Source organism: Microcaecilia unicolor, chromosome 14, assembly GCF_901765095.1.
Source record: "Microcaecilia unicolor chromosome 14, aMicUni1.1, whole genome shotgun sequence".
Lineage (NCBI taxonomy): Eukaryota > Metazoa > Chordata > Amphibia > Gymnophiona > Siphonopidae > Microcaecilia > Microcaecilia unicolor.
The window spans coordinates 32,504,982-32,515,005 of NC_044044.1; the positions used below are offsets into that span (position 1 = coordinate 32,504,982).

General features: G+C 42.6%; 1 protein-coding gene across 1 annotated transcript; it reads right to left on the reverse strand.

Annotated features, from left to right (window-relative positions):
• Nucleotides 1-9,013: 9,013 nt before the first annotated feature.
• On the reverse strand, nucleotides 9,014-9,787 carry LOC115457397 (olfactory receptor 5I1-like). The gene has a single exon (XM_030186814.1). It carries the CDS (start codon nucleotides 9,785-9,787, stop codon nucleotides 9,014-9,016), a length of 774 nt encoding a protein of 257 aa, XP_030042674.1.
• Nucleotides 9,788-10,024: the final 237 nt, after the last annotated feature.

The window sequence follows — 10,024 nt, forward strand, 5'->3', positions numbered from 1 at the left end:
TCCCAGTATAGAGATCGAGTAGATCAAAAGAACCATCCCACAGATGAGACCCTGCAATAAGGGATGGTCGGAGAACCCCAGGAGAATGAATTTTGACACTGATGTGTGATTTCTCTCTCCCATTAGCTCAGTTTTCTTCCCTTTTTGGCCTAAAAGAAACAGAGAAAGAGGTGAGAATCTCTTGACTCATGCTTATGCTTACAAGCATCAAATTTTCCCTGAATAATCCTAAAGATGTCTCCTGTTCTCAAGTGTATCTTATGGCAATGATTAAGACATAGACTGAAGTAAAATCTTGGGTTCTGATCTCAGGACATGATCAGGCAGACAGTCCTTAATCTCGAGCCGAATGGGTGAAAGTGGAACAGAAGGAGATTGACACAATGTCAATTTCAGTCTCCAACTGATTCAGACTCGTATATTATTCACAAAGAAATTAATAACGTTTTTGAACACTGAGAACCATGATGACTTAGAACAAGCCAAGTTTTTGAAAGACAGAAAAATATTCTGGCCCCAAACCACCCCAGTGTATAATCACTGGCACAATTTACCACTGTTTGTATAACAAGTGGAGCCTCATTGGTTAAAATATGTCTCTCTTAATTCATACTTTTATCTCAAGGTGTAAAGATTTCATTCTGGGTAAAACACTAGAAACCTGGTCTGTGATAGCAGGAAGTGAAATGAGCTAGTAGGGTTTCCCTCTGTTTCTCATTAGTGTCCCATTCCTCAGATCTCACAGCACTTCTCCCGGGTATTTCCTGGTCTCAGTTTTTGGTTTCTCAGTTACTGTTGTAACCTGGACCCTTCCTCACTAGCTGTAGAAGGACAAGGGTGGATGTCCAGTTATGTCTTTGTATGTCGGGGTCTGCACTAAGCTGACAGATTCTGCTAATTTGATTTTGGATTTTAAAATGCCCATTTGCTGCAAAATTTCAAACCACCAACATTTTCCCCAGGGACTTAATTTCCTCCAGCATCAGAACAGGGAAAAAATTGCACAGTATAACCCCTGTATAGAGGGGATATCACCAAAATTATGGTGACTATGCTAAATTTTAGAACCAGATAATGTGAGGAGCAGATCTACCTGAGACCTTTGCTGAGAGCACTCTTTCCCAGCCCTCCCCATAATAACGGAAAATGGCAGATTGACTTGTAGTCACTCAAGGACAGTCAGTCTCCATATCATTACTGACTCCGAGGAGACATTTTTAAGCAGCCATTTTCCATTAATATATTAACTCAAGTTACCAGATCTGGCCGTCAGAGATTTCAGAGTGTCCTCACTTCGCTTTCCTGCTTATCTAAATCTTCAGCTGTTGCTCACAAATTTAATTTTTTTGTGCACCATCTGGCAGATAGAAAAGAAATTCCTGAAGGGACGTCCTGTTCTGAGAAGAATCCCCCCCACACAGAGGAGTTACCGTTATGCAATGCTGAAATGGAGGGGGGTTAGTGTTGACACTGGGACTATTCCCTAACCAACATCATGCCCCAGCAATTAAAGGGGGCAGGGGAGGTGGGCAGTTTCTTGGTTTGACCAGCTTCCCTATTTACAGCTGGAGAAGTATCAAATCTTGGGACTGGACGCAAGAGCTGTCCAGGAGATTCAGCCCTGAGAGCTTTCATACCTGCCGCTGCAAGAGACCAAAACCTGTAACCTAAGCCCTCCCTTCCTTTCAGAGACCTTCCCCATAATAACCAGGACAACGGCAGATTTACTTACAGCAGCTGTAGGGCCAGGGATCTCCACATCCTCTCTGACCTGGGCAGAAATATCAGGTGGGTTAAAAAGCAGAGATTCTGGAAGCCGAGAGCACTGGAAGAAGGTTGCAGACTGCCCTCACTTCTCCTTCCTATTTATCTGAATCTTCAGTCCAATGCCTCGCTTCGGGGAGAACACTCGGTAGCAGAAGGGTTTTCCCCTGTCATTCCCTCTTTCTTCTGTTCCAGGGAAAGTTTATTTTTTGCTAATGTAAAAGTTTTTTTTATTAAATCTACTCCTTCCTTTTTCTCAGGGGCTCACTCAGTGCTGGAGAGCTTTACAGGAAGTGCCGTCATGACTCTTCAATATCAGATTAAATTTAAATCTTAATTGTTGATCCACAAATTGCATGACTTGGGTTGGCCAGTGGTTTTTGGTGTACTGGAGGTACTAGACTTAAGTTTCCCTCTATGCTTCCCTATATTAGACAAACTTACCAGCAACAAGCAGGCAGAGTTTCCAGCTCCTAAGAAGCCTGGTCTACCCTTCTTGGCACGCCCTCGGTCTTCCTTCCCGTGGCCACATGCTGCTTTTATCCTCCCCCCCACCCTCCCCACTCCCCCGAGTGCTCTCTGGATGATGGCCACTGATACTTAAATGCTATTTCCTCTCAGGTACTAACCACATTCCTTTCAGGAAGGAGCTCTGGCAGGCAGCCTCGTTCATTTTTAGAAGTAATTTGAACTTCATTATCACTAGTGATGTTTAGCCTTTATTTACAGTATCAGAAGTACACAAAACACTACACATTTAGGTCACAGCAAGCTTGGGATCCCTCTCCTCTTCATTCTGATTCATGTTGGTCCATTGTCTGTGGCAGGAAATGCTGTATTGAAGCACCTGAGAATCAGAGCTGAGTCCTGAAGAGACAAGCTAAGAACATTCTTCTATCTATGCAGGAGGGGACGAGAGACCATTCCTGTATCCCAGTTTCCTCACCCACTAGACTTTCCAAATAATGAGCAGGACAATGATACATTTACTTACAGCAGCTGTAGAACCGGCAGTTTACGTATCCTCACTGGTTCTTGGACAGGTGCTATTTTCGAAATGAGAATTTGCAGTCAGAGTTCAGAGCACTGGAAGGTTATAGAACACTGACACTTCTCTTCCTATTTATCTAAAACTTCAGTACAACTTCCTGACCTTAGGGAGATCACTAGTTAGCAGAAGGTGTTCCCCCTGTTATTCCCTCTCTCTCTTTTGTCACAGGGAATGTATTCTGCTAATGAAAAAAGTTTTAATAAATCATCTCCTCCCTTTTCTTATTATGGAGATATCTCAAACCTTTCTCAAAGGTCTCCACCATCGAATATTCTTGTCCTCTATGAAGCATAGAATGTGCCTTCTCTTAAGAACATAAGATTAGCCATCCTGGGTCGGACCAGTGATCCATCTAACCCAGTATCCTGTTTTCCAAACAGTGGCCAAGCCAGGTCACAAGTGCCTGGCAGAAACCCAAATAGTAGCAACAGTCGAGAACCTCAAAGAGTTAACAAGATTCTGGAATGCCAAAGAGTAGCAACATTCCATGCTACCAATCCCAGGTCAAGCAGTGGCTTCCCCATGTCTGTCTCAATAGCACACTATGGACTTTTCCTCCAGGAGTTTATCCAAACTTTTTTAAACCCAGATACACTAACCGCTATTACCACATCCTACGGCAATGAGTTCCAGAACTTAACTATTCTTTGAGTGAAAAAAATATTTCCTTCTATTTGTTTTAAAAGTATTTCCATGTAATTTCATTGAGTGTCCCCCTAGTCTTTGTAAGTTCCACCACCCCTCCTTTTCCACCTTTCAAGGTCATTGGTCAGTTTTTTATGATGCCAACTGTGAGAAGTGACTGTAGGGCTTGTGAAACTCTCTAGCATTGAGTTTGGATAGAGAATAGGCCATGATTTACACAGATCAGCCCTTGCAATAGCCAGGTGCAATATTGCACTTCAGTATGGGAGCATCTTGGAAACATGTAATGACAAGATCTTGCCAAACAGACTTGACTGAGTTCTTCAATGAAATGACCAGAAAAAGAGATCATTTAAAGAGTGAATGTCTATGTAATCCACATTGCAAATGGGAACTTTCCCATGCCCAGTCCTCTGCAATATCTTTACATGTGGCATTGGGAAAAGTTTACAAGGGAACGTGCACCTGTTTCTGAATGATCTGAAAACCTGCAGCAGGGTCAACCACGCCATTGGAAAAGGATAAGATGAGCAATGACTTCAAGGACAGGAAGACTAATCAATGATTTAGTAGTTTGCTTTCATCCTTAAAAATGTGAAATCATACACTGGAGTACAAAGATCTGAAGGACTAGAGACCAAGTGGAGGGTCATTATCTCTGATGACCTTAAGGTAGCCAGTCATTTCAGCCAAGGAGCTGGAAAAACTAATAGTGTATTTGAGTGTATAAAGAGGTGTCTCACTAGTAGCAAGAGGGACATAATTCGACCTCTCTAAAGATCATGGGTGAGACCCGACCTTGGATCAGTTCTATTATTGTCCCTCTGAGACAGGATCCCAGATATGGTTCATGTCCGATAGAGGGACGGTAAAGAAGAAGACAAAGCATCTTCATGTTTTGGGATGGCTGGAATGCAACTCATTTTTGGTTTTGCACCCTGGAAGATATGTGATGTAGTCCATTAGTAATGTGAACTTTCTTACATCTGCTGGTACAATGATGTATATACTCTTTATTACAGTAGCAGAAATATTACAGCATTTAAAATATTCCAATAACAATACAAGGTATGGCATAGTACAACGTCAACACAATACACAATAAAACATTTGTATAGAAAGCATAGGATGGAAGCAAAATGGAATATATAGGAGCCCTTTTACTAAGAAGTGACCTTTGCGGATCATTCCTGTCTGCAAACGCCATTTTTACTGCTTGAATAAAATGGCCGATTTTTCTATTTCCAGCATTAATGATCAAGCACTAATTTTCCCATTAGTGCATGACCACATACCTACATCTATCGCGTAGGTCGTAAGCGCCGATGCACTAATTGGTTACCGCACAGAATGTGCTAACTGATTAGCGCAGAACACTCTCCACTTCCTGAGCCAAAAAATAACGCTTATTTTTTTAGCATGTGGGAAGCATGAGCAGAATGCAAAATTGCTGTGGGACCCTTGAGCAAGCCCCTGCTGAGGACCTGCTAGTGAGTATCAGGAGTTAGAAACTAAAGAATATTGCAAGTGGAGTCAGAAAGGTGCTTGAATATGATCTTAACTAGAGTAGCAGGGGATAAACAGTATGTGCAGCCGGTGTCACCCCTTGCGACATTTACATGTATGCCTTAATAAGGTGTGTTAGTGTTTTTAACGCACCTTTAAAGTTAAGGCGTGTTAAACGCTAACGGGCCTGTACATTTCTATGGGCGTGTTAGTGTTTAACGCGCGTTAAAACCAATAATGCGCCTATATCACACCTTAGTAAACATAGGCGAACGTGGCTTAAAGGTAGAACCGAAACAAATGAAAAAGTCTGGAGAAAGTTCATTGTAGAATATAGAAAGAAAGTAATGGAGGCAAAATAAAATAACCAAACCTACTGTAATAAAGGAAAGTCTGCCCAGTACAAAGAATCTTTTCCAAGTCGTGACACAAGTGAATTTCAGAATTTTTCTGCAGAATTACAACCCACAATCTGTAAATTCGAGAACTATTTCAGGACTGCTCATAAACACAAGGCTTTGCCCCCATTGTAATGAGGGAAACAGCAGGTTTACTTTTAGCAGCTGCAGGATCTCTGGTGTCCACATCCTGACTGACTTGGGCTGGGGGATTTTATAATGCACAGAGCTTGCAGATTGAGTGGTGTCCTGAGCACTGGAACATGACAGAGCGACCTGACTTCACTTCCTATTTAATCCTAAAACCTGGATTGAGATTAGCAAAAAGGTTTCCCCCCTGGCGTTCCTTCTCTATTGTTTTCCAGGGAAACTTACTGATTTAGTTTAAAAGTTGTGCATGGCTCTTGCAAGGACCTGGTCTGTTTAAATCATCACCTCTCCTCCCTCAGGGACCCTTTCAGAGCTCAGTGCCAGGCAGTTTGTCACAGCTGCCCTTATTAAACATTAACTGTCCCACTAAACTCAAATGTGGATCGGGGTGAGGGGAGCATATTCAGGGGTCCTTTTACCAAGCTGCCCTACGGTAATGGTGGAGTCATTTTTCCCGCACGCCAGGGCACTTTTTAACACAGTGAGTAAAAAGCCCCCCCCCCCTAAAAATGGTGATGCGGTAAGATTATTCTTACTGTGTGGCCATGTGGGGGGAACACTTACCGCCACCCTTGGTAACCTGGTGGTAACGTACTGCCCGATTACCACTGGGTTAGCGCAATGCTAGAAATTTAGGAATATTTTCTGGCATGCCAGAAATGGCGTGCACTCGAGCCAGAACCAGCGGCTGCGTTGGGCCGGCAGTAATTCCGGCAGTAGTTCCAGGTTGCTACATGGCAACCCTTTTGTAAAAGGACTCCTCAGTGCTGGAGTGAAGGACTAATGTAATGTTTAGAATAGTACGTTAAGATTGAGGGAAGCCGCGGTTCAAATCCCGCTGTGGCTGTTTTTGATCTTGGGCAAATCACTTCACCCTCTACTACCTCAATGTAACCTGCCTTAAGCTACAGCTGAGAATGTCAAGAGCTAAATGTTTCTGTTTATTATTTGAGTTTGATATAACACCTTATTCCATGCCCAGGTCAAGGTGGTTTACAAATAAAGTGGGGCACTCAGAGGGAGATCGAATTTCTACTCAGCTGTTTCTGATTGATCTGAAAACCTTTAACAGGTCCGACAACACTGCTGGAAATGGATAAGATGAGCAACGACTTTAAGAATGGGAAGAATGATCAGTGATTTGTTAGTTTGCTTTCATGCTTAAAAATGTGAAATCATGCACTGGGTTGCAAAGATCTGAGGGCCAGATCCATTTTGGAGATGAAGAACCAGCAGCCGCCTAACAGAGAAAGACCAGGTGGAGGGATCATTATCTCTGTTGACCATAAGGTAGCCAATCATTTCAGGCAAGGAGCTGGAAAATCTCATAGTGTGCTTGGGTATATAAAGAGGTGTCTCTGTAGTTGCAAGAGGAACATAATTTGACCTCTCTATAGGACTTGGGTGAGACCCGACCTTGACTACATTGTTCAGTTCTCTTATTGTATACTTTTGCTTCATTTAAATGAGCTATGGGTTCAAAAGAGAGGACAATTACAAATGAACCTTACACAACGCAAAACAGACACAAAATGTATTTATTTATATATGCATGTTGCCCATTCAATAAGTGGCTTAGAAAACGGTGAGTGTCATGGATTTGATATACTGTCTTTTGTGATACAATCAGATCAGTTTATTTATTATATACAGGTCTTGTCTCTGTCCCTAGTGGTCTCACAATCTAAGATTTTTTAAATACAATTATATGATTAAAATCACAACACACATTAGAAACAGAAGGAAACCATAGACATAACCAGACACATTCTGCCCCCTCCAATAATGCATCAACTCTAAAAGCTTCCCCATTACAGATCTCGAAATGTACTTCCATGTCCAGCATCTCAAAAAAAGATAACACCCCTACTGTCCCGGTGCCTTTCTGAACTCATAACTTCCTGAAATGCACAGATCTCCAGGTGTGAAAGTGGAAAGGAGTGGTAACAGGCAAGAAAACAAAGCACAATTTCATTTCTCAGCCTGCTGTAACTGTAAATGGGGAATCCTGCAAAGATCTGAACTGTCTTATCAGGATGTAGGCTCTCAATTTTCTTTTCAATATTCGTTAAAAAAATCGATAACGGTCTGATAAACTACTTAAAACATAGCCTTTTAAGTCAATATTCATGAATTAAGCGGCCATAGGACACACTTTTATGTGGTAAACACAAGAACATAAGAGTAGCCATACTGGGTCAGACCATGGGTCCATCTAGCCCACTATCCTGTTTTCCAAAAAGTGGCTAAGCAAGGTCACAGAAAACCTGGCCACTTAAAAGCTGAATATCACTACTTAAGTGGCCAAGTGCTGACTCCATCTCGGGAATCCCCCATAGCTGGCTTTGAGTTTGGTGCTAACCGTGATATTCAGCGCTACTTAGCCGGTTAAGTACTGCTGAAAATTAGCGGGTAGCCATGACCAAGTGATTTAACTGGTCAGCATCGGGTCCACAGATCTTACAGTTGAAAACAATGTATGGATTCCTGAGCTGGGGACAGCGGAGACTCAGCAAAATATGAGCTGCTCTGTTCTGGAAATACAGGAACCCCTTCCATTTGTTTCTTATAGGTTCCTGTCACTAAACAATGAGCTTAGCCCAGTCTTTTCCCTAAGCTGAAGAAGACAACTTGCACTCTACAAAATGTGGATTTAGGGAGAAATTTCTCTTCTCCTATAGCAGATACAAATCAAAATTTATATAGAATGTTAAAAAAAAATCTTTAGTATTTTACAAAAGGTTCACAGAATGCAGAGCTTTTCATAACAGACATATATTTTGCTGCCAAAAATGCAGGTGTATTTTAAGACAGCATCATTTGGGGCTTTGCATCTGTAACACCTACTTCCATGTAGACGTGATGCATTTTGCAGGACTACAGGCCTCAGGGGAGGCAAGTCAAGAACCAAGCTTTGAAATGTTTGCATTTTCATGGTGATGTTTAGACCCGAAGAGGTTAGTGTAATTTTTTCCCCATGAAAAATTGACTGAGGAGTTATGCGTGGCTTAAAGCAGGTGAGAGTGTGGAACCTGTTCTCAAATGAACATGAATTGCAAATCTAACATACTAAGGCCCCCTTTTTATGAGAGCAGCTGCCTCGCAGCAACGCCAACAGAGCCCATTCAAAGTGAACGAGCTTTGTCAGCATAACCGAATCAACAGCCGCTAGTGGGACATAAGTATGTATATACTTTGAAGGTCTGTCCAAACCATGCTCACAGCATACCTCCAGGAAATCTGTGCATGATGCATACATTCATAAGGAACACATGTTTTAAAATCGCTGCACATGGAGTGGAGGAGTGGCCTAATGGTTAGGGTGGTGGACTTTGGTCCTGGGGAACTGAGTTCGATTCCCACTTCAGGCACAGGCAGCTCCTTGTGACTCTGGGCAAGTCACTTAACCCTCCATTGCCCCGTGCAAGCCACATTGAGCCTGCCATGAGTGGGAAAGCGCGGGGTACAAATGTAACAAAAACAAATAACCCTTCTGAAATCATCTCCCTAAACTAATTGGCCAGCATTTTTCTCTAATTTTTCTAAATGCATTTTTGATTTCTCGGTTCCTCAGGCTGTATATGATGGGGTTTAACATTGGAATAAGAGCCGTATACAGTAAGGAGAAGAGCTTGTCCTGGGCTGGTGAGTACATGGAGGCCGGTCTCATATATATACAAATAATAGTCCCATAGAATAGTATAACTGAGGTGAGGTGGGAGGAGCAGGTGGAGAAGACCTTGTGTCTCCCTTCGGTGCACTGGATCTTCAGGACCGAGGAGATGATGAAGATGTAGGAGATGAGAGTTATTAAAAAGGGGGCGAATGCTATGACGATACCGTTGGCAAATATCAAGGTCTCCAGATCACGAGTGTCACTGCAGGAAAGTTTCATAAGTGCTGTGGGGTCGCAGAAGAAATGGTTAATCTCATTAGATTCACAGTAAGACAACTGTGATACCCCATTGACCACGGGTAACACGGCCAGAAAGCTACCAAGCCAGGAAGCAGCAGCCAGAAGGATGCAAATGCTCTTATTCAGGATGAGATAGTAGTGTAACGGTTTACAGATCGCAACGTAGCGATCAAATGCCATGGCGCTGAAAAGGAAAAGTTCTGTACCTGTGAAATACAGAAAGAAGAAGAGCTGAGTCATACATGCATGGAAAGAAATGGATTTGCTGGGTGATAAAATTATTTCCAGCATTTTTGGGAGGGTGACGGAGGTACAACAGATGTCCAGGATGGACAGGTTGCTGAGGAAGAAGTACATGGGCTTGTGGAGTTGAGGGTCGGCACACATCAACATCAAAAACAGAAAGTTTCCCAGTATAGAGATTGAGTAGATCAAAAGAACCATCCCACAGATAATGCCCTGCAATAAGGGATGGTCGGAGAACCCCAGGAGAATGAATTTTGACACTGATGTGTGATTTCTCTCTCCCATTAGCTCAGTTTTCTTCCCTTTTTGGCCTAAAGGAAACAGAGAAAGAGGTGAGAATCTCTTGAC